Raw genomic sequence first — 19,267 nt, 5'->3', positions numbered from 1 at the left:
GTATCGTTGTCAAAAGGCAAGACTGAAATGTGTACAAATATGTTCTGGCAAAAATAAGATGCAATAATTTCATCATAAAAACACACCCGATCATTAGTTTGACGTGTCTCCATCCACCAGTTTTTAAAGTAGTGGTGATGATGGCCTTGTAACAAAGATACGCACACAGGGGTAGGATCTTAATTTGAGAATTTGCTGAGAATTTCCCTACGCTGCAGAAAATGTCGATGAGCTTTGTGATTTACATAAATTCACTGAAAACTCAAACTAACACAAGGTTATATTAATATATTAAGTAGCCTACTTTTTTCCCAGCTGATTGACTAACCACTGATCAAACAACATTGTAGACTAAACATTCAAATTCTGTTACTGCAAGATTATTTATCTGCAACAATACTGGTCAAATGAAGATCCTATACACACACTGCACTAAATTGACTGTCGCTTGTAAGTAACAATATCTCCAATGCTACAACAGAATATCCTCACATTGAACGCATCAATTTGTTTACTACAACTTTTTTCCACAATTTTTCTATCTTAAGGCTGTATCCTGTTGATAAGACCAGAATGAACGAATACGGACTGTCTTACACCGAGGAGGAGAAACCCAAAGGAAAGGCCCACAAAGACTAAAACTGATCACAGACACACATGCAGGTCCTGAGAGCCATATGTAGAATATGGACCTACACGTTGCTGTGTTGGGATTGGGTACAATGCCTATAAAACACATTGGTGTTATTTGTCAGAAGGTGCATTTGCCTAGGGAAGGTTCAGTTATCCTTACTGCCAAGCTAAGCCCCTCACTCCCAGCCAGTCACCACCTTATACCTACCCAGACCATTGAAGACTTGAGTGGGCTTTCCTAAGCAATGCGATGCCTAGCACAGCACTGGTTGAATTGACCACAGCTGCCTCCAGTTGAAGGAGCATGGACCAACCCATTATGTATACCATGATTGGTGAATGTGTTTGTCTATGGAATGAGACCAACTCAGTCCCACACACCCCTTGCCTGCCTACACCTGTCGTCCCCCCACCCATCCCCACACATCCAATTTATAAAAAAAGAACACCTGGTGTTTCATATCATGATGTCATCATCAGGAGACGCTGACTGATGTCACCACGTTTTGTTCTCTTGGTCAAAACGTCCAGAATCCTGTTTGATCATTCAGGAAAAGATATGTGCATTGGTTTGTATTTGACCTTGTATTAGAACATGAAGACCACGAGATGATGGTGCCAAATATGGGAAATTATATTTGATGTGCTTTGAATGTGAAATTTTGTGATGTTACATTTTGTTAATTGTTATTAAAGCATTTGATAGTGTTTGATTGTTTTGGTGGAGTTTTGAGTAAATTAATAAATTGACTTCAGTGTTATAAGGATCAATTGGGTGGAAATTATATTTACTTTTGTCAATATGATTTAAGACTCATATGATATGTGACGATGTCTGGTCTTTTTAAAAATGTTTATTGATCAAGTTCTATCAGATGTTGCAGTACAGGGTTGTTTGACTCATACCTTATGACTTCCTGCTGCTTTTCTGTTCTACATGATCATTAATTGCACCCGCCTGGTGTTCCAGGTCTAAATCAGTACCTGATTAGAGGGGAATGATGCAGTGGAACTGGATTTGAGGTTCGAGGGCTGTAGGTGACGCTTTGTTTTCTCTTGTTTGCTTTCCTCCCACCAGGATGGGTATCATTTAATTTAGCCCATATTAGTTTCATTTTGTGAATTGTTTGCATCATGCCATGGCTGTAGGCAGGTGTCCAATGACCCAAGTTGGAAGTTTACATACTCTTAGGTTGGAGTCACTAAAACTCATTTTTCAACCACTCCACAAATTTCTTATTAACAAACTATAGTTTTGGCAAGTCGGTTAGGACATCTACTTTGTGCATGACACAAGTCAGTTACCTTTATTTAACTAGGCAAGTCAGTTAAGAACAAATTCTTATTTTCAATGACGGCCTAGGAACAGTGGGTTAACTGCCTGTTCAGGGGCAGAACAACAGATTTGTACCTTGTCAGCTCGGGGGTTTGGACTAGTAACCTTCCGGTTACTAGTCCAAAGCTCTATCCACTAGGCTACCCTGAAGCAACATCTCAAGACATCAGTCAGGAAGTTAAAGCTTGGTCACAAATGGGTCTTCCAAATGGACAATTTCACATTCTTAAAATAAAGTGGTGATCCTAACTGACCAAAGACAGGGCATTTTTACTAGGGTTAAATGTCAGGAATTGTGTAAAACTGAGTTTAAACGTATTTGGCTAAGGTGTATGTAAACTTCCGACTTCAACTGTAAATTGCCTTGCCTTGTTCAGGTGCAGAACGGCAGATTTTGACCTTGTCAGATCAGGGATTCGATCTAGCAACCTTTTGGTTACTGGCCCAACGCTCTAGGCTACCTGGCAATCATGTAAATGATTGCCAAGTAATTTTGAATGTACCTGGGGCATGTGATGTCATCACATAGGCCTAACTATAAAACTCCACTCCACATTTAATTCTAAATGCCTACTAGTTGCAAAATACATGTTTTTTCAACTATAGAAATTGTGCTTTTAGATTGTTGAAAGCATCGCGGTAACATGGAAATTCAACTAACTTTTGGCTGTCTTCTATGTTAGCTATCTTCTGGTCAAGATCCGTTTGACATTAAGGGGATGGTCTCTTGGAAACAGTCCTTGCACATCACTGGAACATTGCTATGAAAACTTTAGTTAATAGCCCAATGAAACTCTTAAGGGAACAATCTCTAAAATTGTGGGAACGTTTGTTGTTAGCTGGGAAGCAAGGGATAAGAATGTCCATAAATACAGAACAATAAGACTGAATGACAGGTGTGTGTCCATAGATACAGAACAATAAGACTGAATGACAGGTGTGTGTCCATAGATACAGAACAATAAGACTGAATGACAGGTGTGTGTCCATAGATACAGAACAATAAGACTGAATGACAGGTGTGTGTCCATAGATACAGAACAATAAGACTGAATGACAGGTGTGTGTCCATAGATACAGAACAATAAGACTGAATGACAGGTGTGTGTCCATAGATACAGAACAATAAGACTGAATGACAGGTGTGTGTCCATAGATACAGAACAATAAGACTGAATGACAGGTGTGTGTCCATAGATACAGAACAATAAGACTGAATGACAGGTGTGTGTCCATAGATACAGAACAATAAGACTGAATGACAGGTGTGTGTCCATAGATACAGAACAATAAGACTGAATGACAGGTGTGTGTCCATAGATACAGAACAATAAGACTGAATGACAGGTGTGTGTCCATAGATACAGAACAATAAGACTGAATGACAGGTGTGTGTCCATAGATACAGAACAATAAGACTGAATGACAGGTGTGTGTCCATAGATACAGAACAATAAGACTGAATGACAGGTGTGTGTCCATAGATACAGAACAATAAGACTGAATGACAGGTGTGTGTCCATAGATACAGAACAATAAGACTGAATGACAGGTGTGTGTCCATAGATACAGAACAATAAGACTGAATGGCAGGTGTGTGTCCATAGATACAGAACAATAAGACTGAATGGCAGGTGTGTGTCCATAGATACAGAACAATAAGACTGAATGACAGGTGTGTGTCCATAGATACAGAACAATAAGACTGAATGACAGGTGTGTGTCCATAGATACAGAACAATAAGACTGAATGACAGGTGTGTGTCCATAGATACAGAACAATAAGACTGAATGACAGGTGTGTGTCCATAGATACAGAACAATAAGACTGAATGACAGGTGTGTGTCCATAGATACAGAACAATAAGACTGAATGACAGGTGTGTGTCCATAGATACAGAAGAATAAGACTGAATGACAGGTGTGTGTCCATAGATACAGAACAATAAGACTGAATGACAGGTGTGTGTCCATAGATACAGAACAATAAGACTGAATGACAGGTGTGTGTCCATAGATACAGAACAATAAGACTGAATGACAGGTGTGTGTCCATAGATACAGAACAATAAGACTGAATGACAGGTGTGTGTCCATAGATACAGAACAATAAGACTGAATGACAGGTGTGTGTCCATAGATACAGAACAATAAGACTGAATGACAGGTGTGTGTCCATAGATACAGAAGAATAAGACTGAATGACAGGTGTGTGTCCATAGATACAGAAGAATAAGACTGAATGACAGGTGTGTGTCCATAGATACAGAACAATAAGACTGAATGACAGGTGTGTGTCCATAGATACAGAACAATAAGACTGAATGACAGGTGTGTGTCCATAGATACAGAACAATAAGACTGAATGACAGGTGTGTGTCCATAGATACAGAACAATAAGACTGAATGACAGGTGTGTGTCCATAGATACAGAACAATAAGACTGAATGACAGGTGTGTGTCCATAGATACAGAACAATAAGACTGAATGACAGGTGTGTGTCCATAGATACAGAACACCAAGAATAAACGACTGGTTTGCGTCTCTGGCAACCTAACCAATTGAACTAACAAACATGTTTGGTGGAAAGACTGATTTTAAAAGGGCAGTCAAATTCTGATAGTTGTTCCACAACTTTTTTCACATCAGAGCTTGCTCAGAGCTGATCTGTTTGGTCAAAAGAACAATTTCTGAAAAAGAAAGATCGGAATTAAGCTGCCTGTCTAAACACAGCCTTTTAATTCACTTATCAAAATGAAAATGTCAAGAAGACGTGTTATTTCTACAGGTAAATGTGTGTGTTGTAGTAGTTGATGTAGGGTGGCATCTATCAAACTGTATGTCACACCTTGTACTTTCTGGGGGGGGGGGGGGGGGGGGGGGGGCGGCATGTCCAGAAGTAACCAAATTAGCTAATTAAATTAGATAACCAAGGGGTTTCACTCATGGTTGTAAACATCTGGTTTGTGGGGGACTGATTTGGGGGGTTGGTAATTTGGTAGGGGTGTGTTCTCTAGAGGCTGTGGGCTTTAGTTATGTTAATTAAGACTATACATTAGAGTGCATTAGGTTTGTGTGGGTGTTGTCTTTGATTGATGTCTGTTTAGATCATATGATGCCATGTTGGGTAGAACCTGACCCGGGAGTCATGACTTATGACCACATATATCGGATCTGTGATTAGGGACTTCTATAGAATGGTATTTGTGCTTAGAAGAAGATTATTTTACACATTAACATTTGTAACATATAATATTATTAGATTATATGAACATAACTCTATCCGCTGATGCTGCAGACAACAGTTTCTACAAAGTTTCATTGGTGATGGAAAATGTCTGTTGTTCATTACATATACATTCAAAATATATATAAGAATCTATCAACTCTACAAGCAACACTAGACTCTATTATTATGGTGGGAGATTTTAATACGGTTTTAAACACCTCTATGGACCGGAAAGGAAATCACACTACAAACTATCACCCTCAGGCACTTAAGGAAATCATGAATGTCATGGATATATTGGAATTAGTGGATATATGGAGGCTTAAATACCCTGACCTAGTGAGATATACATGGCGGAGGTTTAATACCCTGACCTAGTGAGATATACATGGAGGAGGTTTAATACCCTGACCTAGTGAGATATACATGGAGGAGGCTTAATCAAGCTAGTCGTCTTAACTACTTTCTTATGTCATTCTCTCTGGCACCAAAAGTTTTAAAAGTTTTTATAGGGGACAGAATGTGCTCGGGTCATCACATAATTGGTACATATATTACTCTTACAGAATTTCCACATGGGCGAGGACATTGGACATTTAATCAAAGCCCACTAGATGATAAATTGTTTAGAACTAGGACAGAAGAATTTTAAACCTTTTGGTTACTGGCCCAGCACTCAAACCACTCAACCCGGTTACCTGTCGCCTCTTCTGTTATGTTACAGAATAAGGCTGTAACATAACAAAATGTGGACAAAGTCCATACTTTCAGAATGCACTGTATTTGTTAAGAGCAAGTTGATTGGCAAAGTCATGAAAAATGTGACGAATTTAATAAACCACCTTTGGACTATGATAAACAATAATATTTTTCTGGGGTCAAAATGAACCCTGTCAGTAGTATGGGGGTTACACAGAGTAGCCTCATTTAATACTATCACATCAGCAACAACAGTGTGAAGATTTAAATTGACTAGTGATGGGGACGGATATGGAAAATCTATATCGATATGTTACATTTTTTGATACGATGTGTATGTTTCAGTTTTAAAAATAACAGTCTCATAAATAACATTGTATCTGTGTAGCTTCTTTTCTGGTAGCTTCCAAGGCTCTGTGAAGTTCAGAGAACTACTTGTTGATCACCCAGTGGGGTATGTGTGAATGCTCTGGGGCATAAACATACAGAACCAGTTTGAAAGAGGAGCCCATTAACTATTAGCAGACAATTAAGTACGCTAAATTAAGAGCCTTTGAGAAAGTATGCGAGAGCGTCATAGTCAGTTTTCAGGGAAGCTACTCTGAAAATATAGTTTACCAAACTACCAGTTACTTCATGCTGGAAGAAGTTAAGCTACATTGAAGATAAACTTTACAATATATATATTTAACTTAAATAAAGTTACTACATCACAAACTGATAAATTATCATATCTAAATATGAAACATCATAGACTCCACATTGCAAGAACAGATCTCTCTGGAGTCCAGTGTACATTAAGCAGCTTTGATAAGGAAGATAAAGGAAATTCTTTCCTACTTCACACATTTTAAATGTTATTTTTGCAACAACAAAAAAAAGTTGTGTGTAGTTCCAGTAGCTAGCTACACCGCTACTGAAAACACTACCAAGGTTTGAATTTAGTTCAACTACCACCAAGCTACAGAAAACTAGTATTACTGATGGATGCAGCATAGGTATATATAATTGTGTGTAAGAGATCCTTTGTGATCTTGAAAATCTTATCTAATAATTTTTTGAATGTAAAATGTTCATAATACTTACTGGTATTTGTGTGTACTGTTAGGGAAGATTCAGAATTTGTTGGTAACATATGTAAGATGTTTTTATATTCATCAAATGGGTGTAAGTTACTTCTCATCAGAATGGTATTTTTTGTATAATGCTGTGGCGAGGTTGCAGTTATCTGTTCTATGTCAAAACTAAGTTGCATGGGCCACATGGGAGAGGTCAAAGTGTCATCATGTTTAAACATATATTTTACTCCCTACCTTTTTCTAGTGTGGAAAGGGGGGTGGCAGTGTCTGGAATCATTCTCATGCTCCCTTTTATCTTAACCTATAGCCTCACTCTCCACTCCGTGAGTTTGTATTTAGAGTGGGTTGTATCTAAATGACAATTTGATATATGCCTGTTGATATGGAGGATTGGTTTATGGTTCTGGGGTTTGGGAAAGGAGACAAAGCTGAACGATGAATTATGTCTATGCTGTCTGACTATGTGTGATCTTTGCTATAAAGGATCCCATTTTGCCATTGTGTGGGGACTCTCAACTTTTCATTAGAGATACTGAACTGTTGAAAGTCAAAATGCTATAGAGCTTATATAATTAAAGATGGACTTTTATAACTAACTCTGACTTGTGTGTGTGGTTTGCTCCCATGATTTGGTAAATAGAGGAAATTTCCACGACATTACACATACCCTTATATTCATTTTACCTTTTGAGGTTACATCATTAATCAATTCTATGTGAAGCTAGTATGACAACCTCCCCGACACCAATTTCTATCTAACTTACCCACTCATGTCCATTGGGATAAGTGGGCAGACCCAGACTTGACCAGACTACCACTGACAGTTAAAATGACTGACACAAGGGTACTGGGGGTAAAGTCTGACCGGGAGGGAGGAGGAAGCGGCAACTGGGGTGGGATCCTGGGGACTGTACGACAGAGACAGGGTTTTTGGGGACTTCGATAGCTGACTTACGAGGGCAAGGTTTAAATCATTAAAGCTGTGATTTTACCTGTGCTGTTATTAATCAGTTCTGTTTTTATCCCCCCACGAACAAGTCTTTTTTTTAGCTCTGGAACGGATGCTGTTTTACTTCCTGTGGGGAAGCAAGTGGGAGAGGCTGAGGGGGGGGGGGGGGGGGGGGGGGGGGGGGGGGGGGGGGGGGGGGGGGGGGCGCAGCCACCTCTCCGGTCAATAACAAGACACAGGACCTTGCACGGTTCTGGCTGGGATCTTACCTCAGGACTCTGAGGCTGATCCCAGTCAACCTGCGTGCCCCAGTCTCCTTCCTGCTCCCCACACACTACGTCCAGCTCCAAAAGTTTTTAAGACATTTTAAACTGGAAAAAAGAGGCCGTCAAGGTTTTAACTAAACACCGCTCTCTTCTCTCTCTTGTGCAGGAGCCAAGATGAGTTGGTGGGGCACTTGCTCTGGGAGTGCAGAGCCACCAGGGACCTGTGGAAGGAAGCAGGCCCCCTGATCTCCCCGTGTCTGACAGCAGGGGAGGACCTAACGCCCCAGCTCGTGCTGTATGGGGTGGGCTGAAGGCCTATTCCACCAAAAGCCTTCACCAAGCTCTGGCCCACCCTCACGTGTCTGAAGGATGCACTGTGGTCCTTCCGCAACCTGCTGGTAGCGAAACGAGTAGAGACCACCCCCCAGGCAGGCTATCTGGGGACCATATATTAAATAGATTTTTGGAACAGGGAGATGGAATAGGGGCTTGCTCCGTCCACTCCACACATCGACCTGGTATTGCAGTACCTCCAGGAACGGTGCACCCCTTGTCGTTGTAAATATAAATAATGCGTTGCTTCGTTTTAATAAAACATTTAAAATACTAAAAAACAGCCAATCAACAATGTTTATGCAGATTTCACCCTTGCAAGGTATTCTGGGGGTGATCTATTATATCCCGCAAGTGAAAAGACTGTTTAAAAAAAAGTACACCAAATTTCTCTACACTGTTTACTGTCTAACTTTTCACCAAACATCTGTTAGAGTAAGTGATTTATCCACTCTAATGTATAGTCTTAATTAACATAACTAAAGCTAAAGCCCACTGCCACAAGAGAACACACCTAATTACCAACTCCCCAAATCAGTCCCCCACAAACTGGATGTTTACAGCCATGAGTGAAACCACTTGCTTATCTAATTTAATGAGCTAATTTGGCTATTTTCAGACTCATAAAACCCAAGGTGTGACATCCAGTTTGACTGAAGCCACTATACATCCACTAATCTTTAGCCTTACACAGGAGGCTGGTCTCATGGTAGTGGATAGAGTGGAATGGGATCCATGTGTTTGGTGCTGTTCCGTTTCCCCTTCGTTCCAGACATTATTATGAGCCGTTCTCCCCTCAGCAGCCTCCAATGTTTGAGTATTTTTTTTTTTTTTTGGTAACTGTGGTATACAGTAATTATAGGGAGTAAATGAAACAAGATATCACAAATCTTTCATGCTACACAATGGTTCTGAATATTGTTGTGGATTCTGCTTGGTAACAATCTGTAGACTTTCACAAACACACCTGGCTATTTAAACCCCCAGCAGAGACGAGACAACTTTATTACAGCAAGATAAAATCGTCAGAACTCACATTATCAGTCATGAAGACCATTCTTGTGTTACTAATGCCCATTTTGTTTGGGAATGTTGCAGGTATGTATTTTGGAATGAATTATCTATCATCATGGTTTATTACCTAAATCATGTGTTTTGGAATGAATTATCTATCATCATGGTTTATTACCTAAATCATGTGTTTTGGAATGAATTATCTATCATCATGGTTTATTACCTAAATCATGTGTTTTGGAATGAATTATCTATCATCATGGTTTATTACCTAAATCATGTGTTTTGTGCGCGTGACTTTCACTGTAATCTAATTACTGGATTTCTGTGTAGTTCGAATTGTGTGTTCCGTCAATATCTAAAGAATTTCAGTGATGTTTTACACGTATACTGTATGTTTCATTATGGTGTTTCAGTGGAGGCACTGTGGTGTTATGCCTGTGATGAGACAATCAGCAATGCTCAATGCAACCAGAATATAGAGAACTGCTATGACACCTGCATGACCACCGTCACGCAAAACTGTAAGAGCACAGATACTCTGTAAATGAATAGATACATTAATACATCTCTTTGTAGGTAGGGTTTTGGACAGGGGTACCAGTCACTTTGCCTATGTAGGTTAGTGAAAACTGAAATAAATATTGTCAATAATTCTGTCATGTCAGTATATAAAATAAATTATACCTCACTGTTTCTCTTATCAGTTATAGACTCAATCAATCAATTTGCCAGCCCTTTAACCAGTTAATCTTAACCAGTTCATCTTAACCAGTTCATCTTAACCAGTTCATCTATCTTCCACTGTCTGTCACCAGTGGGGATCCAGTACATTTATAAGACCTGCACCAACAGCTTGACATGTAGAACAGCCGCCTCCATCAACATCATTCCAGGCGCCTTATTGGGGATCCAGGTCAGCTGCTGTCAGACTGACCTCTGTAACGTCAACGGTTCATCAGTCTCTGGACTCAACTTCATGTTGCTCAGCTTGTCTTTTCTCTTATCCGGCCTGGTTTTGTCTCTGTGAAACTCTGTGAAGTTTTTGAAATGAATGAATGAACAACTGAAATCAATATGTGGGTTCATCTTTGCTGGTTTCTTTTTTTGTTTGTTGTTGTTGCTCATCCTCAGGATCTATGTCGGATAGGAAAGTAATACAACGTTTTCCTATCTGTGCTGGTTACTGTGTCTCGGAATCAAGTTTTCAAAATGAATGAATATGAACAACTGAAATAAATATGTGTTCATTTCTGCTGGTGTTTTTATTTTTGTTTAACCTCTATGGCTGTCAAGTTATATGCTGAAGAAAGGCAGTAGGCCTAGTATCGTTGTCAAAAGGCAAGACTGAAATGTGTACAAATATGTTCTGGCAAAAATAAGATGCAATAATTTCATAATAAAAACACACCCGATCATTAGTTTGACGTGTCTCCATCCACCAGTTTTTAAAGTAGTGGTGATGATGGCCTTGTAACAAAGAACTGAAACACAAACGATGGTATTGGAGTTTTACCCTGCCTGGTGTCGGTTGATGTCACATACCTGTGTATAGGATGACATGCAGACAACAGGACATCCTTTTCACTATAAGGGTTAAGGGCTCCATTCAATCAAACCTGCATTACAGTATTTAGGCAGTAGCTCTTTTTAAAAACCTGTATAAAAACCTACTACCAGGGTGACCCCATACACAGGTATATGTGCACTTTTCACAATTAGATGTGTGTTGGCACAGAATGATTATTGTAAATAAAGACACTGTGCAGGCCTAAACTTTGCTAGCAATGGTTGAGTTCGTTTTGCATGGCCCGGTGTCCTGGTTGAGTGGAGTTTGCTCATTTTAGACCCATAGGTCCTTAAGGGAAACATCCACCCACTTGGGGTACCTGGCATCATCCGCATCATGGAACTTCAGTTTAACAGCATTAATTACATTTAAAGGCGATGATCCTGCTTTTAGCAGAGACTGCATTCACAGTAAACGCTGCCTATGTCGGCTCAATCTGAAATAACCTTTACATTTCTATTGGGGAATCTGTAACCCTTCAGCTATAAAGATTTGTGGATTGAACAACTTTAACACAGTTCAACCTCTGACACAGCCAAAACAACCGCTATGGAGATGTCAGCTAAAGGAGATCTGATTGAATAGAGGCATTCGGTTACAAAAATGAATTATAAAGCTACAGAGTGTTATAGTTACAAATCGCAACTAGTAAAATACAAAACATAATCGCTCCAGTGCTTGAAAATATAAGAAAAAGGCTATATTTGACCTGAATCACAAATACTTGTATCTCTGCTATTTTCTTGTTTATTAAACTCTTCTGAGACTGTTCTGAACCAGTTCTCATGTAGAATAACTTCCTGGTTGTTGTTCTGAACAAGTTCTCATGTAGAATAACTTCCTGGTTGCTGTTCTGAACCAGTTCTCATGTAGAATAACTTCCTGGTTGCTGTTCTGAACCAGTTCTCATGTAGAATAACTTCCTGGTTGTTGTTCTGAACCAGTTCTCATGTAGAATAACTTCCTGGTTGTTGTTCTGAACAAGTTCTCATGTAGAATAACTTCCTGGTTGCTGTTCTGAACCAGTTCTCATGTAGAATAACTTCCTGGTTGTTGTTCTGAACCAGTTCTCATGTAGAATAACTTCCTGGTTGCTGTTCTGAACCAGTTCTCATGTAGAATAACTTCCTGGTTGTTGTTCTGAACAAGTTCTCATGTAGAATAACTTCCTGGTTGCTGTTCTGAACCAGTTCTCATGTAGAATAACTTCCTGGTTGCTGTTCTGAACCAGTTCTCATGTAGAATAACTTCCTGGTTGTTGTTCTGAACCAGTTCTCATGTAGAATAACTTCCTGGTTGTTGTTCTGAACAAGTTCTCATGTAGAATAACTTCCTGGTTGCTGTTCTGAACCAGTTCTCATGTAGAATAACTTCCTGGTTGCTGTTCTGAACCAGCCTCATGTAGAATAACTTCCTGGTTGCTGTTCTGAACCAGTTCTCATGTAGAATAACTTCCTGGTTGCTGTTCTGAACCAGCCTCATGTAGAATAACTTCCTGGTTGCTGTTCTGAACCAGTTCTCATGTAGAATAACTTCCTGGTTGCTGTTCTGAACCAGTTCTCATGTAGAATAACTTCCTGGTTGCTGTTCTGAACCAGTTCTCATGTAGAATAACTTCCTGGTTGTTGTTCTGAACCAGTTCTCATGTAGAATAACTTCCTGGTTGCTGTTCTGAACCAGTTCTCATGTAGAATAACTTCCTGGTTGTTGTTCTGAACCAGTTCTCATGTAGAATAACTTCCTGGTTGTTGTTCTGAACCAGTTCTCATGTAGAATAACTTCCTGGTTGTTGTTCTGAACCAGTTCTCATGTAGAATAACTTCCTGGTTGCTGTTCTGAACCAGTTCTCATGTAGAATAACTTCCTGGTTGTTGTTCTGAACCAGTTCTCATGTAGAATAACTTCCTGGTTGCTGTTCTGAACCAGTTCTCATGTAGAATAACTTCCTGGTTGTTGTTCTGAACCAGTTCTCATGTAGAATAACTTCCTGGTTGCTGTTCTGAACCAGTTCTCATGTAGAATAACTTCCTGGTTGCTGTTCTGAACCAGTTCTCATGTAGAATAACTTCCTGGTTGCTGTTCTGAACCAGTTCTCATGTAGAATAACTTCCTGGTTGTTGTTCTGAACCAGTTCTCATGTAGAATAACTTCCTGGTTGCTGTTCTGAACCAGTTCTCATGTAGAATAACTTCCTGGTTGTTGTTCTGAACCAGTTCTCATGTAGAATAACTTCCTGGTTGTTGTTCTGAACCAGTTCTCATGTAGAATAACTTCCTGGTTGCTGTTCTGAACCAGTTCTCATGTAGAATAACTTCCTGGTTGCTGTTCTGAACCAGTTCTCATGTAGAATAACTTCCTGGTTGCTGTTCTGAACCAGTTCTCATGTAGAATAACTTCCTGGTTGTTGTTCTGAACAAGTTCTCATGTAGAATAACTTCCTGGTTGCTGTTCTGAACCAGTTCTCATGTAGAATAACTTCCTGGTTGCTGTTCTGAACCAGTTCTCATGTAGAATAACTTCCTGGTTGCTGTTCTGAACCAGTTCTCATGTAGAATAACTTCCTGGTTGCTGTTCTGAACCAGTTCTCATGTAGAATAACTTCCTGGTTGTTGTTCTGAACCAGTTCTCATGTAGAATAACTTCCTGGTTGCTGTTCTGAACCAGTTCTCATGTAGAATAACTTCCTGGTTGCTGTTCTGAACCAGTTCTCATGTAGAATAACTTCCTGGTTGTTGTTCTGAACCAGTTCTCATGTAGAATAACTTCCTGGTTGTTGTTCTGAACCAGTTCTCATGTAGAATAACTTCCTGGTTGCTGTTCTGAACCAGTTCTCATGTAGAATAACTTCCTGGTTGTTGTTCTGAACCAGTTCTCATGTAGAATAACTTCCTGGTTGTTGTTCTGAACCAGTTCTCATGTAGAATAACTTCCTGGTTGTTGTTCTGAACCAGTTCTCATGTAGAATAACTTCCTGGTTGTTGTTCTGAACCAGTTCTCATGTAGAATAACTTCCTGGTTGTTGTTCTGAACCAGTTCTCATGTAGAATAACTTCCTGGTTGCTGTTCTGAACCAGTTCCCATGTAGAATAACTTCCTGGTTGCTGTTCTGAACCAGTTCTCATGTAGAATAACTTCCTGGTTGTTGTTCTGAACCAGTTCTCATGTAGAATAACTTCCTGGTTGTTGTTCTGAACCAGTTCTCATGTAGAATAACTTCCTGGTTGCTGTTCTGAACCAGTTCTCATGTAGAATAACTTCCTGGTTGCTGTTCTGAACCAGTTCTCATGTAGAATAACTTCCTGGTTGTTGTTCTGAACCAGTTCTCATGTAGAATAACTTCCTGGTTGCTGTTCTGAATCAGTTCTCATGTAGAATAACTTCCTGGTTGCTGTTCTGAACCAGTTCTCATGTAGAATAACTTCCTGGTTGTTGTTCTGAACCAGTTCTCATGTAGAATAACTTCCTGGTTGCTGTTCTGAACCAGTTCCCATGTAGAATAACTTCCTGGTTGCTGTTCTGAACCAGTTCTCATGTAGAATAACTTCCTGGTTGCTGTTCTGAACCAGTTCTCATGTAGAATAACTTCCTGGTTGCTGTTCTGAACCAGTTCTCATGTAGAATAACTTCCTGGTTGCTGTTCTGAACCAGTTCTCATGTAGAATAACTTCCTGGTTGCTGTTCTGAACCAGTTCTCATGTAGAATAACTTCCTGGTTGTTGTTCTGAACCAGTTCTCATGTAGAATAACTTCCTGGTTGTTGTTCTGAACCAGTTCTCATGTAGAATAACTTCCTGGTTGCTGTTCTGAACCAGTTCTCATGTAGAATAACTTCCTGGTTGTTGTTCTGAACCAGTTCTCATGTAGAATAACTTCCTAGTTGCTGTTCTGAACCAGTTCTCATGTAGAATAACTTCCTGGTTGTTGTTCTGAACCAGTTCTCATGTAGAATAACTTCCTAGTTGCTGTTCTGAACAAGTTCTCATGTAGAATAACTTCCTGGTTGCTGTTCTGAACCAGTTCTCATGTAGAATAACTTCATAGTTGCTGTTCTGAACCAGTTCCCATGTAGAATAACTTCCTGGTTGCTGTTCTGAACCAGTTCTCATGTAGAATAACTTCCTGGTTGCTGTTCTGAACCAGTTCTCATGTAGAATAACTTCCTGGTTGTTGTTCTGAACAAGTTCTCATGTAGAATATCTTCCTGGTTGTTGTTCTGAACCAGTTCTCATGTAGAATATCTTCCTGGTTGCTGAACCAGGACATTGTATTACATTTACCTTCTAGTCCTTTAACAGAAGCTCCAGAGCGACTTACAGTAGTGAGTGCATACGATGTCGGCTCTCATATACGATACTTTTACATATACGATACAGCTCTCAAATATATTGTTATATACAGTATTGTTAATATTGTGAGTATATATATATATAAAGACGGCTAATATATATATATATATATATATATATATATATATAAATATATATATATATATATATTGAATAGTGTGAAGTTTTTGTGCAGTAATAAAATCTATTTATTTAATTTATATGGCTTTGGCTGTGATCGTGTTTTATATTGTGTCATGTAACTCAAATCAAATTTTCTCAAATCAAATCTAATTGTATTTGTCACATGTGCAGAATACAACAACCTGCATACTTACAAGCCCTTAACCAAAAATGCTACAAAAATAAATCAACAATTAAAAAAACTAAAGTAAGAAAAAAGTAACACAATAAAATAACAGTAATGAGGCTATATACACCTGAATGGGTTTGATCCTATGTGAATGGGTTTGATCCTATGAGAAGTGTAAAACGAAGATACATCTGTGGTTTAATTGTTAAAAATTGCCTTGTGGTCTTATATGTTCATTCTTCAAGTCATCCAAATAAGTTTTAGTCGGTAGTCATTTGCATTGACTCCTCCCATAGAAGTGACGTTATTTAGTATATACACCCTCGTCCCGCCCTTTCTCATTCTCTTTCCGCTAAAATCCAAGTTGGAAGTAAACGTGCCTAAGGTGCTTGGTTCTTCTCTTGAAGCTAAGGCCCAGAATCCGGCGACTAGCACCACTAAATTTAGGCATCCGACCCCAAAACTCTAAAACCTACGCAGAAAGATGGCATCTGTATCTGAGCTCGCTTGTATTTACTCTGCCCTCATCCTCCACGACGATGAAGTCACCGTCACAGTAAGTCCCGCTTAAAATGGTGCCTTGGTCGGCCTCTTGTGTCGCTAACCAGCCTTACTTGGTACGCTGGTTCTTGTCTACTTCCGGGGTAGTGTGTAGCTGAGTCTGAAAAAATAAGGGATTGTAGCAACGCCAACTATATTATCGCCTTAGCTGTCCAAAATGACAGCTAATTAGCCGTCAATGTCACTAGCTAACTAACATGCTATCAGTTCTCTAACGTTAGTTACCGCCAGCAATGTGTTGATGCTGTATGCATCGCTACGATAGCCTGCTAGTTAACCCTGGCGCCATGGTCAGATCTATGGAAAATTGCTAGCCAAATGGAACTATTTGAAACATTCTTCCTAGCCTAGTAAACTGGTGAATGCGATCAAAGCAGCCAATAAGTTGGCTTACTCATACAGTGGGCCCCCCCCCCCCCTTTTTGGCATTGGCCAACTACTTACTAACCTGGTCCAAGGCTAACCTTCACTAGCTTTAAGCACCAACTGTCAGAGCAGCTCACAGATTACTGAACCTGTACATAGCCTACCTATAATTTAGCCCAAACAACTACCTCTTTCCCTACTGTATTTATTTTATTTATTTGGCTCCTTTGCACCCCATTATTTTTATTTCTACTTTGCACATTCTTCCACTGCAAATCTACCATTCCAGTGTTTTACTTTCTATATTGTATTTACTTTGCCACCATGGCCTTTTTTTGCCTTTACCTCCCTTATTTCACCTCATTTGCTCACATCGTATATAGACTTATTTTTCTACTGTATTATTGACTGTATGTTTGTTTTACTCCATGTGTAACTCTGTGTCGAACTGCTTTGGTTTATCTTGGCCAGGTCGCAATTGTAAATGAGAACTTGTTCTCAACTTGCCTACCTGGTTAAATAAAGGTGAAATAAAAAAATACCAACAACAGCCAAATACTGTTAGTGGTTTTGTCTTCATGCTTCTACAGTAGAGTTCTGTAATGTGTAATATAATCATTTGCAGGAGGACAAGTTGATGGCTCTCATCAAGGCTGCCAATGTGACTATTGAGCCTTTCTGGCCCAGTCTGTTCTCCAAGGTGAGTCAAGCCCTTTTCTCCATCACCCTAAACACATGAAGGAGTTCATTGAAAAATACTCTGTGTAACTTCTGATTTATTCCTTCATATCTATGGTGTAAAACCTTCCATCTCACTGTTTTGTGTGAACCTTGTTTAATGTTGAATGGTGACAGTACTTAGTTGCTGTCTGTAAACCATGATGCTATGACATGGTAGTAATTCATGTGTAAAGGCAGCATCTGACCCTATCCTGTTTGTGTTACAGGCTCTGGCCAGCGTGGACATTGGCAGCCTGATCTGCAACGTGGGTGCTGGTGGTGGAGCTGCTCCTGCTGCTGCTGGAGGCGCCGCCCCTGCAGCAGACGCACCAGGTAACTAAAGGACACCAGGGTTTCACCCCCCTTTACCAGGGGCATGGGGCCACGGTCCTAGAGGGCCATTGTGTTGTTCAGTAAGCCAGGGTTTCACCTGCAGTGCCACAGTAACATGGGTTCCATGTGAGCCAGTGCTTATTACCGTCAGTGATTTTAAAAACAAATTCTACATGCTTTTACTTCTTGTAACACCCACAGCGAAGATTCAGACCTCTGTTTCAAACATCTCAGGTGCTAGCGAGCACCTGCTAGACTGGAGATGGCCATGTCGACGTGGCCATACTCATATTCGGAAATTGACAGTTGGATGTCAGATCAGATGATACTCGTGATCGGAAAAAAATGTATTTTAATATGCCTAAATAGATGCTGACTAAATACCTCGCTGCAAATAAACTGCAGATTAGAAGCAACGTGTGGAGGGTGTGTCTGTTCTAAACTTGTAGTGGACATACACATTTGCTGTCATTCAGTTAGAATGCGCATTAGCGTTTAGTCTTTTCCTCACCCTCGCCCCAATTGTTAGATATGATGTCCTTGCCGTGTGATTTATCATAGAAGGCAAATGATCAGACCGAAAACATGCGAGAAAGTGTATGTGAAATGATTCGAGCCCGACCAGCAGGATCAACGTGCAGTCCGCCCATCTCTTTACAGACAGGAAAACTATCCTGTCTAGTTATTAAGCCTCGGGCAGTATGGTTTAGAAACTCTGAGATGCTTGCTGGCACCTGAAAATAACTTAACGATCACTGATCATTTTTTTTTGTTGCTCTAATCAGAATCGTATCCAGAAAATTGCCCAAATCTGTTACGATGCTAGTTTTGTCCGACTACTAGGCGCACCCCTAGTGGTATGGTTTCCACTGCTGCTCTGAATCAGGGCCAGGGTTTAGAAACAGACATCATCATGTCTGTTTCTAAACCATACTGTACTCTCTTTGAGCTTCATAAACTCAGTGACTGTTTGTCACTAATGGATAAGTTTTAATTTATTGGCCTAATCGGTGCTTTTAAGACGCCAAGATAAAAAAAAGACTAGGTCAAAAAGTCAGAGCTCTAGAAAGATCCCAGAATTTCTGGATTGGAATTCCGAGTTGGATGGCCGTTGAAAGCGAGTTCCCTCAGTCAGAACTTGTTTTGAGTGCTCGTAAGTCAGGAGTTCCTGGTTTTGAACGCGTCATGAATCAGACGTTTAGGTCATTTGTGATTATTGTTCTAATTTGACAACTGTAAGGATATTTATTTCACTATACATGTACTGATGCCATACCTTGTTTTCCCTTATTAGTCAAGGAGGAGAAGAAGGAGGAGAAAAAGGAGGAATCCGAGGAGGGTTCTGATGACGACATGGGCTTCGGTCTTTTCGACTAAACCATTTTTTTGTAAATAATAAAATCAAAGAAACAGAAATGGCAACATGTGGTTTCATTTAAACTCCTTGTGTACAAGTGCACTATGAAATACATTATGGGATAAAGACATTGGATTAAATGTGATCATCTCCAATAGGTGGAATAGTAGATTATGAATGAGG

At 39.8% G+C, this 19,267-nt stretch overlaps 1 protein-coding gene and 1 pseudogene across 1 annotated transcript; both read left to right on the top strand.

Moving 5' to 3' along the window:
- Positions 1–8,625: 8,625 nt before the first annotated feature.
- LOC139373964 (U2 spliceosomal RNA) lies at positions 8,626–8,744 on the top strand (annotated as a pseudogene).
- Positions 8,745–16,072: 7,328 nt separating this feature from the next.
- LOC139372755 (large ribosomal subunit protein P1-like) lies at positions 16,073–19,149 on the top strand. The gene is made up of 4 exons (XM_071112555.1): positions 16,073–16,303; positions 17,300–17,374; positions 17,622–17,727; positions 19,022–19,149. Exons 1-4 carry the CDS (start codon positions 16,232–16,234, stop codon positions 19,102–19,104), a joined length of 336 nt encoding a protein of 111 aa, XP_070968656.1. The 5' UTR covers positions 16,073–16,231; the 3' UTR covers positions 19,105–19,149.
- The last annotated feature ends 118 nt before the right edge of the window (positions 19,150–19,267 follow it).

The sequence above is a fragment of the Oncorhynchus clarkii genome, chromosome 18 (genome assembly GCF_045791955.1).
Source record: "Oncorhynchus clarkii lewisi isolate Uvic-CL-2024 chromosome 18, UVic_Ocla_1.0, whole genome shotgun sequence".
NCBI classification, from domain to species: Eukaryota; Metazoa; Chordata; class Actinopteri; order Salmoniformes; family Salmonidae; genus Oncorhynchus; species Oncorhynchus clarkii.
The sequence above is the reverse complement of the archived record's forward strand: the minus strand, read 5'-3'. Positions and strand labels throughout refer to the sequence as shown.